Here is a 26,120-nt window from a genome sequence, read left to right as displayed (position 1 = left end):
CACGAAACACCCTTAGAGCAAGGTGCAGAATGTGCTACTGTCACACTGCCATCTGGTGGAAAGACAAGATCTGTCCCCAGGCAGAGAGAGGGAGCCTGGAGGTCTGTCCACTAGGCAGGGAGGTTTGGAGATAATCAAGATAAAGACAGAAGGAGACCACGGGGCATAAAGACCACGGGAGTATAAAGCAGATACAGATGGCATGTGTGCCTTTTGTCTGTTTTTCTTTCTAAAGATCAGATATTTAAAAAATTAAAATAAAGAAAAGAAAACTTAATAGCATTACAAATATTTTATATCCCTAGAACCATTCGTGGTTTTGGCTCAGGAGAAGTTAACGTCAGACAGACACACCACTGGACCGAGACCACACATGGGCAGCCGCCGCCACAACCGTGGGACCTGCCTTTTGTACAAAGTTTATATATATATATATATATTTATATTTATGTACACAGACACAAGGGTATAAAATACAGTGAGAAGGACTCACGTGTGCCCAGCTGGGCCTGAGCCCACAGTCTCCAGAGGCACATGGAAGTGGTGGAGAGAAGCAGCCTCCCCTCCATCCTCCCACCCTGGGCCAAAGGAAGGACAACTACACAAAGGAAGATGGAAGATACCAGAAAGGTACCCCACCTTTCACTGAACTCCCGAATGCCCCTAAGACATCCAAAATGGCTGGCAGGAGAGATCATTCCCACACCTCCCAGCAAGATGTTGAGCCCACAGTAGCAGTTCTGGCCCCAAGCTAAGGTTTAAGGCAGGCTTCCCAACACACGTCTGTGCTATCTTCCAGGGCCCTTGTAGCAGCAAGCCAGCACTTTCAAGGTTCACTCCCTCAAACCCCAAAGTCCTCACAGACCAGAGGTCTTAAAGGTTTTCCGTGACAGACTGTACAGTAAAGGTACAGGCAGGCAAAGAGCGGTTAGTTCCTTCAGTTAATGCCCTATGGCCTTCCCAATGGGGGAGGAATCAAGAAATCAGTAAGAGGTGGTTGTAAAGGGCAAGGAAGGTCATCCCAGGAGACGATAAATACAGAGAAACAGATGTTCAATTCAAGTGCAGATTCTGTTCTCTTCAACTGGCAGCTTTGCTCACCAGAGTCCATTCCCACTGCGGCTGCGGTGGGCAGCTCTTCTTGGTGTCCTAGGGGGTCCCAGTTCCCCCACCGTCAATGTTCACACCCTCAGGATGGTTTGGTCCACAGAATGGAGAGAAGGGGCCATGGAAGGGTAGACGTGGAGAAGGGAGTGGCAGGACCCAGAGGCACAGGTAGGCAGTGGACTGCGCCACTAATTACCTGTGGCATGGAGAAGATGTAAACGGGAAGCCGGAGGAAAGAAAGTTAACTGTGAACACTGAAATGAGCTGGGCCTTGAGACTCACATGGTTTGGCGGGTAAAGAGGCTGGAAAGCTGGAAGCACTGGGAGGCGATTGCCTGGGAGGCGAGGTTCAGGGCCGGACTCAGAGCTGGAACAAAGAGAGACAAGGGAGTTAGCACAGAGCATTCCTGCCTTCCAGGCCCGACCCTTCTCTCCCTTTCCCAAGTCCAAGCCTACCCGTCAAAGCCGCTGGGTTCAGGGCCCCCAAAGGAACTGCTCCATTCAGTTGCAAGGCAGCAGCTTGGGCAACAGCAGCAGTGGTCGGCAGCTGGATTCCAGAGCCTCAGAGGAAAAGACGAGGTTAAGTCCTAACCCTTGATGTAAAATTCAACGCCATGTTCTTCACTCTGCAGAGAAGCCCTACCTTCTGCCAATTTGGCCATGAGCTGCAAACGTCCACCCGCTGATCCCAGATCCAGATCCTGGTCTCCATCAGGAAAAGTGATGTCTGTGCCACCATCCAGTCGCTCGGTCACATGGCCAACCCTCATAGGCCGACCAGCAAGCTCAAAGCCATTCAACTGTTCCAGGGCCCGGCGGGCACACTCAGAGTCAGAGAACTACAAGAAACCCAGGTCATATCAGGTACCTCCTGGCCACAGACATGCTCTCAAAGCCCCACTAATACTCTCTCGTCCTACTGTCCCATGAAAATTGCATGCTCACTGTGGCTCAAACTTTTCTTTCCCAGGGAATGTGACCTAAGATCCCCATGCCCGCAAATAGTTCTCTAAAAAAGACCTTTTCCAGCTGACTCAAGGGCAATCGCTTTTCAATCTCCAGCTCCACTGAGAACCTAACAGTGCATCATTTGTAGGGAGCCCAGCCTGATAGGCTGTTTCACAAATGGACATATCAAATGGAAGTAAGACAGGCGGAGATCCAAGACTCCTGAGCTTTAATTTCAGCCCTCAGGACTAGTAAGTTTCAGTCCTTAGTCAAGAACCAGGAACGTGGAACTCCAGAGCCCAGGCTCAGGAAGGTGCACACCCTGGTACTGAAAGCGAGACTGCACCCCCACTCCCACCCCACCCCAGTGCGGCTGACTCTGGCCCACTGGCCAGAAGGCCTCTACTCTCTCATCCCTTCCAGCAGCAGCACTAGCAGCAGCCTGGCATAAAGAGGATTCCCAGTCTGCTGTTTATGTGTCAAGGGTGTTGACCTAAAAGGCAGGAACACAAGGGCAAAAAGGCCCCACAGAAGCCTTTCTGCATCTGAGACACACCGGGAGCTAGAAAAGGTACTTGCCACCATGAACAGCACAGCTGGCTTTATTTACTCTGGTATTACCTGTCCTAGGGCCTGGCATGTGGTACTGACAGTTCCTAGGCAGGTGGTATAGGTGGCTTGCTTTTACCAGATACTTCTGAGATGAGCAATTCCCACGGTAGAACACAACCTACCTCCCCTCTGCCCTGCAGGCAACTGGGGGGGTGTATGCTGCCTAGATTGAGCCCAGAAAATATCAGCTTCAATTAGACTTTGTGGCTGGCAGCCAGTCCTAGCCTGGAGTCACATGGGGCTAGAAGAACCAGTTATGGGAATTGGAAACAATTTTGTTGGAGTGTCAGGAAAAGGTGAGACTTGCCCACTATTAGGTGGCCTTACTGTTTTCCCTATAGTGGTATTTAAATATAAAGATATTTCTCAATGGGGAAACTGCTTCAAACTGGGTAGGACCAGAGAGAAGTATATACCTTCTTATTCCCACTCCATCATGAAAATATACCAATTCTATAAAGCACATCTATAAAGGCCCGTACCTAACCTCCCTCATGCCCCCAACCGCTTAGCTGCAGCCTGGAATCGTTACTATTACCCAGAGAGCAAGCTGTAGCACCAGGGAAGCTGGTTGACCTCCTGGACACCCCATACCAGTGCCACTGACAGAGTGTAGGAGCAAAGCCATGATCTCAAGCAATGCACTCATCTCAAGGGGCAGAAGGCTAGTCCAAGCTTCAGGCACCAGGGTTTATGGGTCATTTAGACAGTTCCTATGGGAGGAGGATGAAGCTAAGCTGCAAAATCAGACAAGTGGACAAACCTAAACTAAAATTAAAAAGTTGAAGACTAGAGACTCACCGTAATAAAACCATAACCTTTAGAGCGGCCTGTATCTGAGTCCTTCATCAGGACAATATTATCAATCTGCAGAATAGAGAAAAATAATCAATAATCTTTTGGCTAAGCCACACCTTTGATCTTTCCTACCCAAACTGTTCTATTTTTTTGGCCATGTGCAGCATGTGGCACATGGGATCTTAGTTTCCCAACCAGGGATCAAACCTGCGCCCCCGAAGTGGAAGCATGGAGTCTTAACCACTGGACCGCCAGGGAAGTCCCCTACCCAGATTGTTCTAAATACCTCTAACTTTCTAACCAACCCATTACAGCTCTCCAAATCATTTTAAAAATGAGATAAAGCCCATCACTTTCCCAAACACTTTTTCTGACTCATCTTACTTCATATGGACCCCATTATTTGATTTCATGGTGCCTAATTTGTCTCCTGAGCAGTATGAATACAGAGATGGAGCCCAACTCCTCCAGCATGGACCCACATGGCCATTGTTAAACACGCAATGGGTTAATCATGGTCAGACAGAACGAGAAGGTACACTCGCCCTCCCCACTTTTTCCAATTCCCTTCAGAGGTTTCCCTCACTTTCTACTCACTTTGCCAAAGGGCTCAAAGATGCCCCGGAGCATGTCCTCGGTGATATTGAAGTGCAGGGAGCCCACGTAGAGGCGCATTGGTCCACCACTGCCCTTCTGCAGGTTGTTGGCCATGGCTGCCAGTCGGTTTTTCTCAGCCTGTGGAAGAAGGAAATGATGGGTCATGCCCCACACCTACCACCATTATCTCCATCTTCTTATGTCCATTTCTCAGGCTGCTCACCTGTGAGGCCTGTACAATGATAGGCACTCCTAGCAGCCGCTGTCCGGTCAGCCCAATGGCAAGTGGCACAGACTGGATCTCACAGAATTCCACATAGGCAATGCCCTTAGAACGACGTGAGTTCCGATCTGAGATGATACGTACATCTCGAACCTATCCAGGGCAAAAAGAAAATCCTGAATTGGGCATAAAGGGGGATGGATAGAAGACAGGCTTCTCAGAGACAACTAAGAGGGGGAAGAGGTTTACCTTGCCAACAGCCGAGAAAAAGTCCTCCAGGTCCCGAGGCCGAATGCGGGCAGCTAACTGCATACAGAACACCGTGCGGGCATCCCGCTCCTCAGGACTCAGATTATCAACTGGCTCCCTAAAGAGTGAGCAAAATCGTCGAGACCCTCCCTGCCAGTACATGGTCATCATTCTTCAGCTACCCTCAAGTACTACACATTCCTGTGGTTTGGCTCAAACCGCTTTTTATTCATAACTCACAATCCCTAAAAGAGTGCTCATTGTCACTCACCTGACTGGGCTCTTCTCCCGGAAATGAGGACTCTTACTGTGTCCATACCTACGCCTACGGAACAGAGAACAATCAAACTGAAAACCGTGTCACCCACCTTTATCCACACTGGCCCAGTGCTGGGTCTTCCACCATGAGAAAACCAGATTACAGCACCTCATCGCACATGCCAATTCTGAGTATCACCCCTCCAGTAACTGGGTCTCCTGCCTACCCCAAAACATGATACAAAGGTGATCTTATAAGCAAAAGGTGATACCCAGTGGCAAGCGGTGGACTCCTGTAGCGCACACGATCCTCACGACGTCGGTCTCGACTTCGTGACTCACTACTATGTCGACGTTCCCAGCTACGGCTGCGGTGACGACGCTGCCGATCTCGACTCCGGCTCCGACTGCTTCTCCGCCTATGACGGTCTCGACTACGACTGTGGACGGCAATGACTGTTAAGCTCCTTAAAGAACAATCCAACCTTTCTGGCCTTTAATGTATAGCTTTCCCTGGTATCTTTCCATTTATAATTCTCAAAACCCAAGCGGCCCCAGAATGACTGACCTGCGTTTTCTATCCCTGCTTTTACTATGGCTCCGACTCCTCTTCTTCCTGTGAAAGAGAGCATACACTCTTACTACTGAGGTTTCATCACCTCTCCCAAGGATAAGAAATGACACTAAAGCAAAGGTGAAACAGAAAGCAGTGAAAGACCAAAGCCTAGAAGACAATATGGCAGAAGTTCACAGCAATGGCATGACATCAGTTTACACAGAGCCCTGAATGCTGTCAGGCATCTGAAATGGCCATTTTCCCCCACAAAACCAAGCAAAAGCTCATGTTTCCAAATCAGAGATCCTCTTGCTATTTTACTCAAGTGAAATACTACATCGACGCTAGGACTGATCCACAAGTCTATCCACAAATCTACACTGGCAAGCGAAGACTAGAAGATCATTAAGCCAGGTCACCATCATTCCCATGACCCAGTGGAGCCATTACTAAAAGTCAGAAGTCTTACCAGCAACCACCTCCCTGTTCTGGCTGTTTCTATAATGGACACAGTTGCTTCCCTTCCTCAAGCTGCCAACCCATTTTCCTCAGGCCACACTCACCTGCCTGCCTCCCCACTGGCGCTGCTCCCACTGGTGCCACTGCCACTGCTGCCGGTACAGCTGGTGCTGTTGGTGGTGTTACTAGGGCTCTCCTTTTCAACCTCGTTAGTTTGCTGCTCATCCTGAGGGGTTCGCCAGGAAAATGACACAAGGTACCAGGTGGCAGACACACAGATTCCATTGGGCAAAGAAAGAAGTGGACAAGGAAGAAAGCTCATGAAATCGAAGCTCTCAATCATCTAAACAGTTTCTAAGCACCTGGATCTCCTAACAAAAAGAATAAGAGAAGAAGGAAGGAAACTACCCAAAAAGATCAGATTTTGAAGTCAAACCTTTAGCTACCCCAACATCTGTTCCACTAACATTTCCCTGGAGAGTGAGAAATGAGAGTTATGTCTGAGATACACTGACCTTCTACTGTGTCACTGAGAGCTGTGAGCAAAGCACTGGTTCCCACCGCAACTTCATGTCCCCTCCACCCCCAGTTTTTGGGGCCCTTTCTGTAAGCATGGCCCTTGAGTATCGGTCTCCAGCAGAGCTTACTAAAAGATTATGCCTTGAGCTTCCCTGGTGGCACAGTGGTTGAGAGTCCGCCTGCCGATGCAGGGGACACGGGTTTGTGCCCTGGTCCGGGAGGATCCCACATGCCGCGGAACGGCTGGGCCCGTGAGCCGTGGCCGCTGGGCCTGCGCGTCCGGAGCCTGTGCTCCACAACGGGAGAGGCCACAACAGTGAGAGGCCCGTGTACCGCAAAAAAAAAAAAAAAAAAAAAGATTATGCCTTTTATGAAAGCCACTGCACATAATAAACAAACAGGGAAAGAAGATTCACAAAACGTTGAAACTGATGATCCACAAGTGCTTTTCCTTACCAGCCCAATTCCAAGAGTGAGATGGGGAATCTTACCTCCTCTTTTTTATAGGGAGCCTCCAGCATGGCCTCAATCACTATATCAAAGTCATCGGATGCCATTGTAGCAGATCTGAGAAGAGGACATCAATACATAAGAACCTCATTTATATTTTTCCTCCCCTTCCAGCACCCCACATTCCCTCCCCCCTCCAAGAAACAGACTTCAGGATATACAGTTCTGTTTCTTGAACTCCAAAGGTACCTTACCCGTTGTTGTTTACCCTATGTTTATTTTTGTACCTTACAGATCTGAACGAGTTCTGCTTTGTGGCTTAGAAAAGGTCAGGGGTCTAGAAGAAAACTGAATATCTAGGTAGAGACAAAATACAATATAGACCCTGTCCTGTGAAAAGAAAATGTTGGTACTCAAAATTACTATTTATTTTACAACGGACACTTGGCCTCCATTCTACTGTTCAAAATTCTGAATAAATAATTGGTTTAAACATAAATTGGCACATATTTCCAATAAAAAGGTAAGAACGCATGACTAAAAATTAGGAGCAAGAGAAAGCAATACCAGAATAATGCAGATTAGTCCTAAGCTTTTCCCCACACCACCGCCCAACACAAATAATGAGGGGATTCATCATTAAGCATTTTCTGTACAATACCGACCAGAGTTTGGGTAACTCAGAAAGACCATGATTAAGATAGGCTTAACCAGTCTCACTTTGAAGCCTTTCTGTCTAGGAAGGTACAGTAGGACTTCTCGCCTACCCCAAGCTTTCACATCTAGCAATGGTCTTTCCCAAGTCTGTCCACCACAGGTCTATAAGTAAAAAAAAACAGAAGACACCAGCAAAATCAATAGGATAAATTATTCAGAAATTACTGGTCTGAAATTATCAATATACATAACACGGATGAATCTCAAAATAATTATGCTGAGTGGAAGGAAACAGGTTAAAAAAAGCATACATACTGTATGATTTCATTTACATAAAATTCTAGAAAATGCAAACTAACCTGTAGTGACAGAAAGCAGACCAGTGGTTACCTAGGGCTAAGAATAGGTGGGAAGGGGCTCGGATGAAAGGATTATAAAAGGGCATTTTGGAATTTGGGGGGTGATGGTTTCATGGGTGTTAACTCATATCAAAACACATCAAACTGTACACTTTAATGTGTACGGTTATATTTTATATCAATTATATCTTAATAAAGCTGAAAAAAAACTAATCTAAATACTTTCTATACAAGGAGGTTAATCATAATTAGACTTTCCATATCCTCAAGAGCTTCGTCCTCTTTAAAGCAGCTAATGCATCATCCAATCATGCTGTCTTGGTTGCCCTCAGAGTCCATAGCCTATTTTGATGATTTAATAAAAGTAATCATTATATCAATATCTATCATTTATAGTACCTAATATTGCTCGGCACTATGCTAAACATGTTACAGAGATAAGATTCTTGGAAAGAGCCAACCAATAAAACTTACTTGGAGCCAAATTTAAGGCTTACAATGGAAACCAAACCAAAATAAAATAGGTGTGTCTAAAAACCAGTGAACTCAATCTCTTATACTAACACCTTACATTTATTTAACAATCAATGGTAACATATGCTACAAGCAAATACTGGATCTAATGCACAGATGAGGGACTTCCGTGGTGGTCCAGCAGGTAAGACTCCGTGCTCCCAATGCAGGGGGCCCAGGTTCGATCCCTGGTCAGGGAACTAGATCCCACATGCATGCTGCAAGTAAAAAGCCCATATGCCGCAACTAAAGATCCCACGTGCCTGAACTAAGACCCGGCACAGCAGAAAGGAAGGGGGGGGGGGAGAGGGAAGAAGGAAAGAAGGACGGAAGAAAGATTTTAAAAATGCACAGATGAAAAAACTGAGGTTCTGTGAACTGCCCAAAGTCACAAAGCTCAAATGGAGGAGCTGACCCTTGATCATAAATCTTCCGACTCTTAAGTCTAATATTCTAACAGGTTACTGATCTCTCATGTGGTTTATAATTTAAACCCTAAAGGAAATTTAAAAAAGAAAAGTACACAACTTACCAAGATGTCTATTTTTAAATATATACTGACCTGAAGAATTAATGTTCTGATAGATATATCAAAAGAATCAGTCCCATTAGTCACACCTATTGTGTGGCTTACAGATACTCAGCGTGTAACAGTATATGCTACAAAACATTAGAAACCAGGCTGACTTTAATATATGCTATCTGATTTTAATATATCCCAGCATATATCTTAACATATGCTACTGTGGGAAAAAACGGTTCTAAAAGTAAGTTTTTGATCTACAAGCTCTGTTCCTTTCATTCATTTTTTTTTTTTTGCACTACGCGGGCCTCTCACTGCTGCGACCTCTCCCGTTGCGGAGCACAGGCTCCGGACATGCAGGCCCAGCGGCCACAGCTCACGGGCCCAGCCACTCCACAGCATGTGGGATCTTCTCGGACCGGGACACGAACCCGTGTCCCCTGCATCGGCAGGCGGACTCTCAACCACTGCGTCACCAGGGAAGCCCCTTTCATTCATTTTGGCTGCCAAATCTATACAAATTTTCTAAGTGTCATAACGCTTCTCTTTTACAGTCTGCCTTTAACTCTCCAAATGAAATGCTTCAAGAACTGCTCTTTGTTGAGTGCTAGTACAGCATAGGGATAACTTAACACCAAAAAAAACTTTCATGTAAGTTGACAAATGAACCCCTTCCTATGGAATAAAGTTTTCAGACTTCAGAAACAAATGAATGAATCTATTTAAGCACAGACATATATAACACCAGCACACTTTGAAACTTGCAATCTTGCTGGGTTTAGTCTTTCTAGATGTCCTAAAAACAGAATGTCCCAAACACTATGTGCTTTCACGTTGGGAGTTTTCAAACTCTTTGAGTCCTAACTTATGGATCAAAGTCCACTCAATCCCATACATTAAAATATTATAGTGCTTTCTTCCAACCCTGCTTCAAAAACTACGTTAGAGGCCCATAATCACGGCACTACGTGGACCTTGTCATAGCACAAACAAGACCCAAGCCAGCACTTAGGCCCCACTGCCGCGGGGGCAAAGGAGAGTGAAGAACCACTGTCAGCCCCATCAGGCAGAATTCACCAAACGCTGGAGTCCCAGGGGTGATGGTAGCGCCATCTCCTGGGTCGGGTAACTGAGCTGGGCACAAACATCTCCAAACTGAGGACAGCTTAATTAAGAAAAAACAATGAGAAAGATAAAAACATTCCCCATGTTGTGTAACAGCCAAGGCCACGCTTCAAAAAATGGTCCTACAAGTTACCGACAGGCAGCATCTCTGCGAGGGCCAGTGTCCCGATTCTAAACCCTCGTATGTGGCCCCATTATGCTCCTTTACCGCCACAGGATGTGTGGGCACAGTGGCCAACATACTGAACATGAGTCTTTGAGAGGCTGAAGATTGAGGAAGAAGCCTCAATTCCCTCATCTCTGAGTGGTGGCACTAGGGGCTGAAAACGGATCCCACATGTCCTCTCAGACCGTGGTGGGTCGATGCTCCCTCCACAGTGTGGGACACCCTAAATGTCAAGGCTGCGGGGACCTGGAAAGAGATCAGTCATTGGGACCCTTGAAACAGCATCTTCATCGCTAAAGGATGTAGCCACGAGGGTGCCGATGGACTACAGTTAGGTAGCGAACACTTCCAGATCAAAGTAAACAAAAAATGTTTTTAATTTTAAAAGTTTGCCCAATTCTGCTCTTGACGCCATTTTCTGCCTGTGACGTCAGGGGGAGGCGCCGTGCGACAACGTCACGCATAGGTGACGTTTCGGGGGGGACACGGTTTCGGGGTTTCTTACCAGTTCCGGGTCCCCGCAGGGTGGGGGGGGGTCCCGGTTCCCTTCGTTCCTTTGGGTGTGTCGGGGGACGCGAAGCACGACTCCCTTCCAGAGACTCAGCAGTAAGAGCCCCACTACAACTGGAGCTGCTCCTCTTCCCGCAAAATGGCGGCAGCTCCGCTGTCTTCCAGAACCTTTCCCAATCTGCGCAGGCGCCGAAACATTCAGGTGGCGGAATTAATCTCACGGGTTTCGCGGCAACACTCCAAAGTACAGATTTTCATTGGCTAAAATCTGAGCATGGGTGGAGCCAAGCTCAAAGGTCTCTTAGCAACCAACAAGTTCCCATTGATTGGCTAATCTTTCCGAGACTCAGGGAAAGCAGAAGCGTCCTTAGGTATCCGCCTATCGCTCTCTCATTGGTTAAATGACTTGCGGAAGGCGGGGCAACCGGGCAGAGAACCGGAGAAAAGGACCCCCCGACTCGCTCCCGGTTCTCATGTAGACTAGGCTAACACCGCGGAGGAGCCTATTGACGTCCTTGGCCGTCCCCACTCAGATTTGCCGAGGAGCTCACGTCAGGCTTCTCTGGGACAGCTTTCTGGAGAGCAACTGCATTTGCTTCCCGTGGGGAGGGATGCTGGGCTGCCCATCCCCATTGTGTCATACAACCCTCCCAACCGCTGTCTCGTTTCCTCGGCGCCTGGATCTCATGTGACTGTCACAGATTTGTCTTCTTCCGCATTCTGCCTGGTCCTACAGCTCATATACCTTCAGTTCAAATCAGTGCCCCACACACCTCCCACCGCAAGGGTAAACTTGAGGCAGTTTCTCAGGTGACTCTGGGTGCAGCAGTACTCAGCCCTCTAGCCAGAAAGAGAAGTCCACCCTCACGTTGCAACGTCTTCCAGAACCCCCAGAGCCTTCAGCTGCCTAATACAGCTGCCAGAAAGATAGCTGGTTATAACATGGAGAGGGCCATGGAGTCACAGGAAACGTGTTGAGTCCTGATTTGAATACTAACTTTATATCATTGTACCAATTCAAATTCCTCTTCTGTAAAATGTAGAATAGGACTAGATTATCTCTTAGGACTTCAAACTCTAATCCTATGATTTTATTCAAATAAAAAAAGTGGCTTCTTGCTGGTGAAGCCTGGATGACTTCCAGTTTCTCTCCCAAGAGGTAACAGAGGAGCTGGCAGTACAGCAGTTCAGGAAGGTGGAAGGGAAGCTGGCTTCACTCACTACCCTATCTTTCTCCATGGCAACAAACTCTATGCCTCCTCCCCCAGACAAGAGCCTAATCACAGGTCCTAATGGACAAGACCTCTCTGTAGCTGGTCAGAAAGCCTATAATTGGGAGTCCAAGAGTCACCACTAAGCTGCTTAAATAGGAAATAAAGCTAGGCCCCTTCAAGTCTTGGATAAGAGCATCGATCTGAATATGTGTAAGTAATGGGTGGAGAAGCAGAGGCAGGGGGCAGCAGAGTTGGAGCAGGAAAGGCCATAACCTCACTTTATTTGTATTTCCTCCTTACACAAAATCATCAAAATAGGAACAGAGATGGGCAGAGAAAAGGGCTGAAAAGTTGTTCAATCCACATGTTCTCAGGGCTATCCCAGGGAGCACTTGAGGCTCAGTGCCTGTTGGAGTAGCCACAGATTCAACATGAATTCCTCATGCCCTGGCCTGAAGTCTTCACAGATTGGTGGCGTGAGCCCTGCAATTCTCATCCTTTGCCCATCTTGATGTAAGGCAGGAAAGTGGACTGAAATGCTCCTCTCTGATGGGCAAGGCAAATCAGAGCCCATGGTGTACTGCACCTTCTGTGCTACAGGAGCAGAACCTGAAGCTGCTTCCAAGGTTCTAGACACCTGCAGGCAGGGCTAGAGGCCAATGGTGTAAGAGCGGCCTGTGGGGTTGTGAATAGCAGAACAGACTGGTGCTGTCACAGCCCACTCATACCACACCTTCTTGGAATTGCTGCATCGCCAGAAACGCACACAGATGGTCTGGCCTTCACGCACGGTAATGGGCTGCTGTAAGAAGAAAGACATGGAGGTTCAGGGTGGAGCTAATGAATTTTATGTGGCAATGTACTAAGCTAGGTGTGGAGATAAAATGATCAAATGACGTTCCAACCCTCATGAGGTTTATTTGAAGTCTATCGGAACAAATAATCAGAAATGAACAGACACTGAACAAATAATCAAAAGTGGGATGAACACTGTGAACAGGGATAGGGTGCTATGAAAACACCTATGAAAGTTAACACTAACCTAGTCTACAAGGTCAGGGAAAATTATCTGACAACAAGAATGTTTAATGAGACTTGGAAGATAAGTCAGCTGAATCAAGAAATGAGCCAAGAACTTTACAGGCAGAGGACAAAGGTGTGAAACCGCGAGGCAGGAAAGAACATGGGGCATTAGAGGAACCAAAAGAAGGTCCATAGGACTGAAGCAATGTAATCAAAGGACAGTGGCTGAAAAGGCAGGCAAAAACTAGATCACACCAAGTCTAACAAAGATTTAAGACCTTATTGTAGGGCAGTGGAAAAACATCGAAGGGTTTTAAAAGGAGAGAGATAGGATCAGATTCATGTTTTTAAAAGATGACTCTTGCTCCAGGTAGAGAATGGACAGAAGAATAGCCACAGTAGGCGTGGGAAGCCAGGCAGAAGGCCCCTGCAGATATCCCAACATCTACAACAGGATCCAAGAGCACGTGAGAGCAGTAGAACATGGGTCACAGACAAGCATCATCCTGGGAGAAGGGAAGGGGCAGAACACCAATGACAATAGTTACTCTTTAACCCAAGGAGCCTTAAAGGTGATTCCTACCTTAATGGGGAAGAGGATGGGAAACCATGAAAACATCCCAGGAGAGTGAGTCTCTGGACGGATACCTAAGTGGACAAAGTAATTTAAAAAACTGAGTATAACTGATTCACTTTGCTGTACACTGAAACACAACATTGTAAATCAACTATACTCCAAAAAAAATTTTTTTAATTAAAAATTAAAAAAAAATTGAGGTCTCCATGACTCTGCTTTTTGCCTAGATTGAGGAGAATCTCTTCTGTGAACACAGAAACAAGTAATCAAAGATCCCCATTCACTGATTCCTGGGTTCCCTGTGACTCTAAATGAAACATGTACATACGCTACCCGAAACATGTACATACACTGCCCAGGTAGCATACTCTTATACTCCCCATCTACTGCCCTAAACACTTACTCAGAGTGATGTCCTGATAAAGCACAGTCTCAAAGTAGCCTGCAAAGCCATGCAGCACTGTGTTCACCTCCACGGGAAACTCCAAGGTGCAGTAGCGGTTGTTGTCAATCATAGGATCTGTCAGGGAAGAGCGGTGTGGGTGATGAGTGGCCAGAAACCCTAGACAACTTGGTAAAGCATGAGCAGGAACCAGGAAAGGAAGCCCTGATAGAGACCAGATAGAGCAGACTCAGGACAGCAAGGGAAGAAACCAGGAGGGTGAGCTCTCACGCAACCAGTCAGAGGACAGCCATGCAGGAACCCACCTCTGTTGGGATGGCTGAAGGTAAAACAGGGCTGGGGCGCAGACAGCTGGTGGAAATTGTGCAGTCGTACCACATAAGGCATTTCAAACTGGGCCTATCCCGAGAGAGAACAAGATCTGGAGAAGACAGGCAAGAGCTACCTAATTCCCCAGGGAATGCAGCTCAAGCTTTAGGGACACAGACAAAGATAAAAACACAGGGACTTCCCTGATGGTCCAGTGCCTAAGACTGCGCTCCCAATGCAGGGGGCCCGGGTTCCATCCCTGGTCAGGGAACTAGATCCCACATGCTGCAACTGAAGATCCCAGCACGCGGCAACGAAGATACCATGTGCCGCAACTAAGACCCGACGTAGCCAAATAAATAAATATTAAAAAAAAAAAGAAAAAGAAAAAGATAAAAACATAGTTTCACTTCAACTGCTTTCCCACATCCCCAACTCCTTCACCTCTTCATCTTCTCCAGTGGAAGAAAACACTTATGCTGACAGAGAAAAAGAAAAGGACTAAAGAGAAAAGAGTCCTCCAGAAGAGAGTATCTCTTTACCTCAGGGTCGCGGTCCTTTTCCCGACAGGCTCGGACCTCATTGTACAGCTTGGAGGAGGAGATGGGAGCTAGAAAGGAGGTGTACTCCCCAGGGATGCTCACGCCATCATCTGCAGAGCGGGAGAGTCACATTACTTCCCAAGGGATGGAAATGGCGCGTCTGTACTGAAAGCCCAGACCTCCCATATCAAAATAGACCCAGGCAGCTCCATGCTATCACATTCCCAGGCCAACCTGCTCCTAACTCCTGCCCTGAGGGATTCTACTTCTAGGTTAATTTAGAGTCACACAAGAGTAAAACTGGAAGGAACCCAAGGTATTTTAATCTAGTGGTTCTTAACTTTCTTTCCTTTAAGATCCTAATGAAAGCTAAGCCCAAAGTACATATGTCAGCTTAGGAAGTCTACAGATCTCCGATTAAGAGTCTCTGCTCTGGTCCACTCCCCTCATTTTACAGATGTGAATACCGAGGTTCAGAGAAATTGCTTCATTTGCTAAGGGCACTGACCCAAGTCTGCCCTGCCTTCCCTAAACTTTGTAACCTCCTCTAGGCTGCTGCCACACCCACCCTTCCCCAGTCCCGTCCAGCCTTCCCAGTTGATAATCCAATCCCCTTACTCAGTACACCCCAGCCTGGAGGCACCTTTTAGGAAGTGCTGGGCTCCATCCAGGCATTCCGGTGACAGCTCATTATCAGCGAAGGACCCCAGAAGCTCACTGACAATGATATCCGCTTTCTCTGGAGCCACCCACTCCCGCATGTCCGATGAGACTACTGTCACCTGGCTTCCCCATTCTTCAAACTGCCAGTTCTCCAGCCTAAAACAGAGATGATACAAGTGAGGATAAGATAAGAAAAACTGACACTGGGGACAAACTTCCCAGCAAAAAAGGTTGCTACTCACGTCACCACAGCATTTGGGTTCTTCTCCACAGCGTACAGCTTTATCCGCCGGTCAGCCTGCTTGGCTGCCCTCAGGGAAGCATTCACCAGGGGCCCCCGGCCTGCTCCCAGCACCATCAGCACTCTAAGAAAGAGAGGGAAGAGTCAAGCTGACTCTGCATGTAGAGAGGCAGGCATGCAAATCTCTGGAATCATGGGGAGAGCACTCACTGGACATTGGTGTCCTTCTCTTCCTCTGGCACTCGGTCTAACAGACATTTATAGATGGCCTGGGGGAACAAGGGAAGACCTCATGGCTATAATGCCATCCTCACCCAGGTCATCCTGGCCCTGTGCTTGACCCCATCTGGGACCCATACTGTACCTGCTGGTATTGAGAGTATTTGATAGGGTCCTTTTCAAACACTTCGTATGTCTGAGATTCCAGATTATCCATCAGTGGCTGATGAATGAGAGGAAAAAGGCAAAGTAAGTTAGCCAGTTTCTGGCAAGGACAATGCACCAGAATACCAAAACCTTCCCACTGCCTCCTGAGCTCTGATAGGATTTTAGGGCACCTGCTCTCAAGAGACATTTCCTCCCCCCACCTCCCTCCTCTCAGTGTACTCCAGACCCACCTGGAGTGGGGATTGCAGGTAGTCTTCATAGCCCTTGGCAAAGAGTTCGTAGGCATTGGGTGGAGGTCGATTCTGGCTCAAGTATTCCAAGTACTGGAGGTAGGAGCAGAACTCTTTCTCTGAGTGGTGGTTGGTGCCTGTGATGATGAACTGCACCTCCAACTGTGAGAATAAGTCAGACCATCAGACACAGTCCTTGTACCAAGAGGATATTATTATGGTTTATGGCCAAAGAGCTCTAGCATAAAATAAGGCCCAGATCACCAAATACCAACAAAAGCATCAAGAGCCCTCCTATGCCACATACTCATCATCCTGGCTCAAGAGGCCCATGGATTGTTGCTATAACTTCTTTTTTTAATTTTATTTAATTTATTTATTTTTGGCTGTGTTGGGTCTTTGTTGCTGCGTGCGGGCTTTCTCTAGCTGCAGGGAGCCGGGGCTACTCCTCGTTGCAGTGCACGGGCTTTTCCTTGCAGTGGCTTCTCTTGTTGCAGAGCACAGGCTCAGTAGTTGTTGTGCACGGGCTTAGTTGCTCCGCAGCATCTTCCAGGACCAGGGATCGAACCCATGTGCCCTGCACTGGCAGGCGGATTCTTAACCACTGCACCACCAGGGAAGCCCTTTTGCTATAACTTCTTAAATGAAACTTTCTGCAAAGTTTTCATGAGATCTGGTTCCTTTTGAAATGTTTCTGGGCCCTCTACTGCTATTTGCGTTTTTGCGTCCAAGACCAACTTTGCCGAAATTGCTCTCCAGAAACTAGAGGGGCAAAGAACCCCACAGAGGGAAAAAACAAAATAAAACAAAGAACACCCCATCATACATATGTGAATAAGGCAAGAGGATTAGCTGCAGCACCTTTAGAACCCTTCTACTACACACCTTGAGGAGTCGGAAGATCAGCCTCTGGTGCATCTTAGAAAGAACAGGAAATCCCTTCTTATTGGTCAGGAAAATGCTGGTGGGGAGAATGGCTGCTTTGATGGGCTCCCCAAGCCAACGATCAATGACATGATTAGATGGGAGGTCAGCACCAATTTCGAGAGCTACACAAGGGAAAAGAAAGACCTGTAAATCACTGATAGGTCAGAAGCCTTTCCTTGCTCTTTTGTGCAAGATCTGTCTACTCCTTAAGAGCAAGGCAGACCTAAGGCACAGAGAAAGTAGCAAAACTGCCCAGCAGACAAGTGTACATGAGACCCCTGATTTTTGGTCACAGAAGGTCAGAGAATGATAACGTATCCCAGGATATTTGTGGACTTACCCACCGCAATCCTCTTGCTATAATCACACAAGGTCCGGAAGTTGTGCCACCTGTCCAGAGTCAAATACAGAAAAATACAGTCAGATACATATGGTCCACCAATCACCATACCTCAAGGAGACCTTCCTACAGGTTCCACTCTGTACTTCCCTCCACCCTAGCCTTCGCCCTGGTACAGCAGCAAAAGGAGACATACCACATCCATGTCTTCTCCTCTCCACTGTACTCCTCTGTGTGTGAAGTTGGCGCATTCTCAATTATATCATCTCTCAGGTCCTCTGGTGCCACCAATGGCACCCGCATCCAGAACTGCACATGAACAATAAATAGGTTCTGTACCCTATTTAGAACTGTTTTGAACTCATTGGGTCCAGAAAGCTTCCTTCAACTAAAAAGATCTTGATCCAGATTTCAAATTACTCCCTTTACATGCTTTTCCCAATTTGTGATTATATGTATGTGTACATGTATCTTGTGCATATCCTTAAGTAAGTATCTGCCTTGTCTTCTATCTGAATATTCTATATATTTTATAACTCTCTGCTTACCACTTTTAGTTGTGGGTAGGCAGTACTGACATTTCAATTCTGCCAAATCCACCTTTTACTGAATGGCTAGGAACAAGAAGATACTTAGCACAGCCTGACTACCATACTATGCAGCAGGAAAGGAGGCCCTCAGCCATACCATGGAGGAGTGGTGGCCAGTGTGGATGTGGTTGGTCAAAACTCTCGCCAAGTTTGTGTTATCTTCCTGATTTAGGGGCAGCAGGAAAGCTGGAAGACCCAAATATGCCCCAAAATTCAGCTCCTGTAACATAGCCTGGAATGGAGATCAAGAGAAAAAAGTTAAGAGCAAGCAATTCAAATAGCTTTAACTGCATTATATTAGATTTACTAAATTACGGAGGGGGAAAATACTACTCTCCCCATCCAGCTTGTTTACAGACCTGATCTTTAAAAAAATTCATTGAAGAGGTCAGTCTTACCGCCTCGGAGTTCCTGCGGATCTTTTCCACTTTTGAGTCTGGACGAATCCATGGAGAAAGCTTTCCCACAATTAGTGTATTCCAGTCTGCACTCCCCCACCCAAGAAAGACAAAGACTGAATGAGGTTCAGAACTTTACTCATTCAATTTCTAGTTCTTAACAGGGACTAGAGAGTTAGAGATGAGAGACAGACTTTTTCTATCACAGATACAGGACAGGAGAGCCTGACGCAGAATAGGGAACTAAGGCTTTTAGCAGGTAAGCAAGGAGAGAACAAGAGTTATCTATATCCCGGGGGGAACCAATATATCCAAGTCAAGAAAGGAAGAGAAGGAAGGCACTGATAAAGCATAAGTTGTTATTGCCTCTAATAATTAAGGGGTATGTGGGATGGTCCCTACCCCTTCCTGACAGCAGTAGGTCTGATCGTGTCTGGGGGCCCGGCCGATTCTTAGCAGGTTCCTGAGTGAACTCCCTCTTGAAACGCGGGTGGAACACAGGCATGCAGAGGAAATCAAACCTACAACCGCGACAGACCCAGAATCGTCATGTAAAGACAGCAGCCCAGACATCCAAGCAATTGGACTAGGCTATCTAGATTCTGCACAACCCTTTCAGCTGCCGTCAGTCACCCGACTGGACTGCTGAATTCAGCCCACCTTGGGGCATATCACTTCCGCTGCACTGTGCCTCAATTTCTCCCCGGAACACAGCCATGGAAAAGATGAGTAAAGAGAAACGATGAAAATCCACACCACGTGGACTTTCTATTCTGCTGTCACTGGTTTTCCAAGACTGTCACATCCAGATCTGCACCAGTACTGCACAAGTTTCCCCCCTCAAGGCTTTTCTCTCCTCTCCCTAGCCCCCTCTTACACTCACAGACGATAATCTCGCTCGCCATGGCCCTGGAGGTCTGTACGCCCCCTGTGTGAGTTCACCTGATAACTCCCCTGACTTTGGGGTTCAGTGACCCCACGCCCCCAACAAGTTTTTTTTCCTCTCTCTCACGCTCCAGGGCCCGAGACTTCTCCCCTCCAAGGACTAATGGTTTCCCCCGCCCTCGTCGTATCCACTCCGACACCCTCACCCCTGCCTCTCGGGAATGACTGGTCTGCGCCTCTCTGTCCCCGAGTTCGGACCCCGCATTCCGCTCGCAGAGGTCCAGGCCCTCACCCCTGCTTGGCCACAGCCCCCAGTGTGTCAGCTATTTCGGGGACGCAATTCAGGTCCCTCCCGCTGGACACGCGACTTCCACTAGCACCGCCGACCGCCATCGCCGCCATCTTTTCCCTCGCGCTGTCCACGCCGAGATTCCCTGACACTAGCAGCCAATCACAAAGCCGAAAAAAAGCCCCCAAAAGGCGGGACGAGTCTCCCTAACAACCAAAGCGTCTTCCACGGCTCCGGAGCTGGAGGAGGAGGGGTGGGGAGTGGCTCTTCCCGCCAATCCGCGGGCTGCACAGTGACGTACGGCTTGGCTCCGGAAGAGTCACCAATCTCAGGGTCTGGTTCTTGACGAACTTCAATCTCCCATAATGCTCCGTGTACTCGTAGAATTCCGATAAGAGACTACACGTCCCATGAAACCCTGCAGTATAAAACCCTGCAATATAAGCTTGAAGTATCATCATTGAGAGCTGCGAAATTGTCTCAGGGCCAGTGGCGCAATGGATAACGCGTCTGACTACGGATCAGAAGATTCCAGGTTCGACTCCTGGCTGGCTCGAAGGGACAGGTGTTTCCTTTATTGCATCCCATGCAATATGGCCATAAGCAGTATTTTGAAAGTCTCCCCTTATTTCTTTTTAAATATTTCCTCATTATCTCTCGCCCTCATTTTGAGGTCTTAATTTTATTGCGTTTTGCAGCCATTTTATGTCAGCTTTTCCCCTTACCGAATTCAAAGGTGATTCTTGTGTCACTACTTAGGTCCATCCGAATCCTGAGAAAACCGGGTTGATGGCTGGGGTCTTTGTGTGGGCCTTAGTATATTTTTAAATAGATTGTGGCAATTCAGCCACTAAGTCTTTGTGATTCTATATCTCAAACACAAAAAAAGTAAACAAACACCTAAACACACACACACACACACACACACACACACACACACACACACACTGAGGATAGAGAAAAGGAACCCATGGTGAGGAAATATAGTGAGGAGAGAGGAGTAATGAACTGCCTGGCGGAGGCCTGAGAGAACCTCTACATTTTCCTTTGTGAATGCCTGCTCCAGGGGTGGAAAAGAAGGAAAGGAAGGCAAAGAAAGACGTAGAAAGGGAATACCTGAAGGTAGGGATGCCAGAAGTGCTGAGGGCCTGGCAGCAGGGTTGGAAAAAGAACACAATACAAAAGTCCCGAGGCAGGAGGCGTTGACAGAATTTAGGGACCGACTGACAGGGAGCGTGATAAAGGGAAGTCTGTGGGTGATAACCCAGGGTTCTGGCCTCTGTAGAAGCTGGTTTAGGGAGAATCAGGGTTTGGGTTTGAAAATGCTGAATTGGACGTCTAGGGGGCGCTGTGTAATAGAGAGTTGGATGAACAGTGACCTGAACCAGACAAGATTTGGAAATCGCCGTTAGAGAGGTAGTGACCGAAGCCATGAGACTGAATGAGATCACCGTAGCCCGTGGGGGATCAGAGTTCTGAGAAATACGGAACGGGTGGATAGGATAAGCTATAAGGAGCCCGGGCAATGTAAGTGCCCCAAAAGGATGAAGATTAGAAAGCTAAAGAAGAAAATGCCTATGAAGCCTAAGAGAGTTGGAGATGATTTTGTCCCATCTTCTTCTTCTTATTACTAGACTTTCTTTTTTTAAATACATTTATTTATTTATTTTTTGGCTGCGTTGGGTCTTCGTTGCTGCACGCAGGCTTTCTGTAGTTGCGGCGAGCGGGGGCTACTCTTCGTTGCGGTGCGTGGGCTTCTCATTGCAGTGGCTTCTCGTTGCGGAGCACGGGCTCTAGGTGCACGGGCTTCAGTAGTTGTGGCTCGCGGGCTCCAGCAGTTGTGGCTTGCGGGCTCTAGAGCACAGGCTCAGCAGTTGTGGCACACGGGCTTAGTTGCTCCACGGCATGTGGGATCTTCCCGGACCAGGGCAGGCGGATTCTTAACCACTGCGCCACCAGGGAAGCCCCTAGACTTTATTTCTTAAAACAGTTTTAGATTTACAGAAAACTTCAGCAGGTAGTACAACACAGCCAGTTCTCTCATGCCTACCTACAGCTTTCTCTATTATTAACATGTTAACATTAGTATGGTACATTTATTACTATTCATGGACCAGAATTGATACATTATTATTATTAACTAAAGTACATAGTTTATTCAGATTTTCTTAGGTTTCACCTAATGTCTTCTTTCTGTTCCACCATCCCATCGAGGATACCATATTACATATAGTTGTCATGTCTGCTTAGACTCCTCTTGGCTGTGACAGTTTGTCAGATGTTCCTTGTTTTTGATGACCTTGATAATTTTGAGGAGTACTGGTCAGGTATACTGAAGGACACCTCTCTATTGGAATTTTTCTGATGGTTTTCTCATAATTAGACTGGGATTATGGGTTTGGGGGAGGAAGATCACAGAGGTAAAGTGCCATTTTCATCACATCATATCAAGATTACATACCATCAATATAATTTATGACTGTTGATGTTTATCATCTGGTAGAACTAGTGTTTATCAGGTTTCTCCACTGTAAAATTACACTCCTCCCCCCACCCCTGCTATCCTGTACTCTTTGGAAGGAAGTCACTTGTGCATTCCACGCTTAAGGAGTAGGGAGTTATACTTCCCCTCCTTTAGGCTGGAGTGTCTACAATATTTACTTGAATTCTTCCCTGCAGGGCTTATGAGTAGGGAGTTGACAGGAAGTGGGTGAGTGCTCTGCTGACATTTTAAGAAGAAAAAGAGTTGTTGGGGAGGCCTGCTTGTTCTCTGCCCCAGCTGTGCCCAACCAAACTCTACATTCACAGAAGACTTATTAGATGTTGTTTTGTCTTCAGAAGCTAATTATCTGGGCTGTGGACCATCTGTGCTCCTGGAATCTTCCTCCTGATGTCAAGCTGGAGGCTGCTCTGTTAACTAACCCCTCCATGGGTGAAAGGGAGAGAGGAAATCTATGAAACAGTAATGTCAGTTTTGCCATCAGTTAAAATAATTTTCAGAAGGATTTGCATAAAAAGAGCCTAGAGTTTCTGACTGACCTTAAAGTAAATTTAGGTGGGCTGAATTTCATTCATCTGGGATGTCTTTGTTTTTTCATTCAAAATGGCCTCCACTATGTGGCAAGCATAATGCTGAACAGTTCCCGGGAATTCCACACCAAATTGCTCTCTGCCTGTCCTACAACACTTTGCTTTGCCTTAAAGAACAGCATGGTCTGTGGGTCTGTCTATATGAGTTACAGAGGAGCAGAAGGAACAGACTGAAAAAGAAATAGAGAACCTTTTAAAGGACTTGGCCCTAGGCATAAAGTCAGAGTTGGTAAGGTCCATCTTATGCTCTCCTTCCCTCTGCTCTGCTCTCCTTGCTGAACTTTTGTGCTCAGAAGCATGTCAGTCACTGTTATACTATAGGATGTAGGCCTTTGCTGGGATGAAGACAGGGAGGTGGCAGGTGAGAAATAATGTTACTTTCTCCAACAGGAGCCAGTGACAAACAGGCTAGAGCACTGGAAACGTTTTTGGAAGGGAAGAAGTACCCTCTCCCAGATAACCCTCCTGTTGCCCTCTAGCATTCCTCACCTTCAGGCCCAGTTCTTCTACCTGCTTCTGTTTTTATGTCCTTGTTTAAACACTGCCAGTGCATTATAAACCCTCCTTTCACCTTCTCTTGGGCTCCCCTCCTTCTTCAGCCCTCGCTTCCCTCCCCAGGCCCACCTTCACTCACCTCTGTGCCTGCCCAGCCAGCTGCACTCTTCAACACCAAAATAATGGCCCATTTGACCCTCCTACTGCTCCAAATTGCTTCTTCACAACCAAGGCTTTCCTCCAGCTACAAAAGTGGCAGAGTTACTGAGGCAAAATAATCTGTGCCAATTTGCATTCTCTTCCTTGTCATCTCTATTATACAGTATTTATCTGTCAAAATGAATAGAAAGTAGAAACTGTACTGGAACATAGAAAAAGATGGAAAACTACCCAATTCGTTTATGAAGCCAGAATATACCTAATATCAAAATCTGTCAGAAATAGGACCCGCCCCCTCCACAGAAAAAAAATAAAGCAAACCTATAGACCTGTCTCACTTAGGAATATAAATGTAAAAATCCTAAAATATTTAAGATTAACAATAAAAGTCAATAGTATATTAACATAATAATATACCAGCACCAATTAGGGTTTATCTCAGGAATTAACACAAAGTTAGGTATTAGGAAATTTATTTATATAATAGGTCAAAAATAAAGCAAGCAGAAAAACATTTGATCATTTTTAATAGACATCAAACAGAAAATGGTAAGTCAATTCCATTTTCTAAAACATTCTTTTATTTTTATTTATTTTTATTATTATTATTTTTTGCGGTACGCGGGCCTCTCACTGTTGTGGTCTCTCCCGTTGCGGGGCACAGGCTCCGGACGCGCAGGCTCAGCGGCCATGGCTCACGGGCCAGCTGCTCCGCGGCATGTGGGATCTTCCCGGACCGGGACACAAACCCGTGTCCTCTGCATCGGCAGGCGGACTCTCAACCACTGCGCCACCAGGGAAGCCCCAATTTTCTAAAACATTCTTAATAGTCTTAATATTCTTTATATATAAACACATATATATGTATATGAATTCAACAATTTATATAAAGATAAAATAATACAAGAATGTCTTGTCTCATCACTGTGTTATTTAATATTATTCTGAAAAATCCAATACAATGACTGGAAATTTTTTAAAAGCAGTTATAACTTTGGAAAGAGGCAAATTTATCATTGTTTGCAGATGATATGATCGTATACATAGAAAATCCATGAGAATCAATTCTAAAATGATGAGAATTAATAATAGCATTCAGCGACATCACTTAATACAAGACAAATACAAAACATATCTGTAGCCTTCTTATAAACTAAGGATAACCAGTTAGAAGACATAATTAATAAAAATATCCTGGAACTTCCCTGGCGGTCCAATGGTTAAGACCCCATGCCTCCAATGCAGGGGGCATGGGTTTGATCCCCGGTCTGGGAACTAGGAAATATCCCAATAACATAGTAGTTAAGATCATGGGCAGTGGAGCTAGATGGCAAGAGGTTAAAGCCCTATTTATCCATTTATTAACCATGTGAACCTAACCCCTCTGGCCTCAGTTTCCTCATCCACAAAATAGGAATGTAAATAATAGTTCTTATCTCATAAAGCTGTTATGAGCATTAAATTAGTTAATATAGTAAAGCATTTGGGTGGGGGGTGGGATGAACTGGGAGACTGGAAAAAAATGTAAAATAAAAAATATATATACATAGTAAAGCATTTAGAACCTATCTGCACATAGGAGGCCTTCAATATACATTAGCTATTGTGATTAGTTTTTTACCCATTCACAGAGGTAACAATAACATCACCATAAAATACTTAGCTGTAACCTTACTGGAAAATGAGAGGAACTTATGTATAGAAAATCATAAAATTTTGGTGAGAGATATAAAGACTGAAAAGAAATGGAGAAATGAGTCATGTTCTTCGGAAAATGAATCTTATAAAGATGTCAATTCTTACCAAATTAATTTCTCACTTTTTCAACATTCAGTCACAATTCTTTTTTTTTTTAATTAATTAAAAAAAATTTTTTTTTGGCTGCGTTGGGTTTTTGTTGCTGCGCGCGGGCTTTCTCTAGTTGCAGTGAGCAGGGGCTACTCTCCATTGTGGTGTGCAGGCTTCTCATTGCGGTGGCTTCTCTTGTTGCTGAGCACGGCCTGTAGGTGCACGGACTTCAGTAGTTGTGGCACGTGGGCTCAGTAGTTGTGGCGCACAGGCTTAGTTGCTCCACGGCATGTGGGATATTCCCAGACCAGGGCTCGAACCCGTGTTCCCTGCATTGGCAGGTGGCTTCTTAACCACTGAGCCACCAGGGAAGTCCCTCAATCACGATTTGAATGGAATCCTTTGTTACTTAATAAAATGATTCTACCATTCATTTGTAATAAAAAGCAGACAAGAAATGCAAAGAAGGGACTTTCCTGGTGGTCCAGTGGCTAAGACTCCACACTCCCAATGCAGGGGGTCCAGTGTTCTATCACTGGTCAGGGAACTAGATCCCACATGCATGCCGCACGCAACTAAGAGTTCATGTGCCGCAACTAAATATCATGCATGCCGCAAAAGATCACGCATGCCACAACAAAGATCCTGCATGCGGCAACAAAGATCCTGTGTGCCACAACTAAGACCTGGTAGGAAAGAAAGAAAGAAGGAAAGAAAGGAAGGAAGGAAGGAAGGAAGATAGATTTTTAAAAAAGGAAAATCAAAGAAAAATTTTTAAAAAGCAGAGGAAGGAGACGGAATTTGCTCTACATTTTTAGCCTGTTACCTCAAACCCTTTATGAAACAAGCAATGTATAAATAAATAAAAGGCTACAATGTGCAGCTGGTACAAGAATAGACAGAGAAAAAAAGACAGGGGCTTCCCTGGTGGCACAGTGGTT

The 26,120-nt window shown here is 46.2% G+C and overlaps 2 protein-coding genes across 6 annotated transcripts; both read right to left on the bottom strand.

The window, feature by feature from the left end:
• Positions 1 to 277: 277 nt before the first annotated feature.
• RBM23 (RNA binding motif protein 23) lies at positions 278 to 10,791 on the bottom strand (the record flags this gene model as incomplete). 4 transcript variants are annotated; one of them, XM_082681555.1, is made up of 14 exons in its annotated part: positions 10,625 to 10,791; positions 7,544 to 7,595; positions 6,818 to 6,893; positions 5,912 to 6,033; positions 5,361 to 5,408; positions 5,065 to 5,232; positions 4,806 to 4,859; positions 4,535 to 4,652; positions 4,286 to 4,438; positions 4,063 to 4,200; positions 3,469 to 3,534; positions 1,751 to 1,946; positions 1,564 to 1,668; positions 1,386 to 1,474 (listed from the first exon to the last, which is right to left on the bottom strand). In XM_082681555.1, the coding sequence occupies exons 3-14, from the start codon at positions 6,881 to 6,883 to the stop codon at positions 1,386 to 1,388; spliced, it is 1,323 nt and encodes a 440-aa protein (XP_082537681.1). In that variant the 5' UTR covers positions 6,884 to 6,893; positions 7,544 to 7,595; positions 10,625 to 10,791. The 4 variants fall into 4 exon arrangements, with proteins under 4 accessions (XP_082537680.1, XP_082537681.1, XP_082537679.1 ...); XM_082681554.1 differs by adding an exon at positions 278 to 1,303 and having other exon boundaries at positions 1,390 to 1,474; positions 6,818 to 10,791; XM_082681553.1 differs by lacking the exon at positions 7,544 to 7,595.
• A 1,314-nt stretch (positions 10,792 to 12,105) lies between these two features.
• Positions 12,106 to 19,770, bottom strand: PRMT5 (protein arginine methyltransferase 5; the record flags this gene model as incomplete). Of its 2 annotated transcripts, none has more annotated exons than XM_082647968.1 (17): positions 12,106 to 12,645; positions 13,450 to 13,514; positions 13,847 to 13,963; positions 14,152 to 14,245; positions 14,698 to 14,807; positions 15,341 to 15,516; positions 15,603 to 15,725; positions 15,812 to 15,870; positions 15,966 to 16,043; positions 16,219 to 16,380; positions 17,104 to 17,267; positions 17,486 to 17,535; positions 17,682 to 17,794; positions 18,173 to 18,307; positions 18,474 to 18,559; positions 18,876 to 18,994; positions 19,651 to 19,770. In XM_082647968.1, 17 exons carry the CDS (start codon positions 19,758 to 19,760, stop codon positions 12,493 to 12,495), a joined length of 1,914 nt encoding a protein of 637 aa, XP_082504094.1. In that variant the 3' UTR covers positions 12,106 to 12,492. The 2 variants fall into 2 exon arrangements, with proteins under 2 accessions (XP_082504094.1, XP_082504095.1); XM_082647969.1 differs by lacking the exon at positions 19,651 to 19,770 and adding an exon at positions 19,565 to 19,623.
• Positions 19,771 to 26,120: the final 6,350 nt, after the last annotated feature.

Source organism: Grampus griseus (assembly GCF_964374135.1).
Source record: "Grampus griseus genome assembly, chromosome: 2".
NCBI classification, from domain to species: Eukaryota; Metazoa; Chordata; class Mammalia; order Artiodactyla; family Delphinidae; genus Grampus; species Grampus griseus.
The sequence above is the reverse complement of the archived record's forward strand: the minus strand, read 5'-3'. Positions and strand labels throughout refer to the sequence as shown.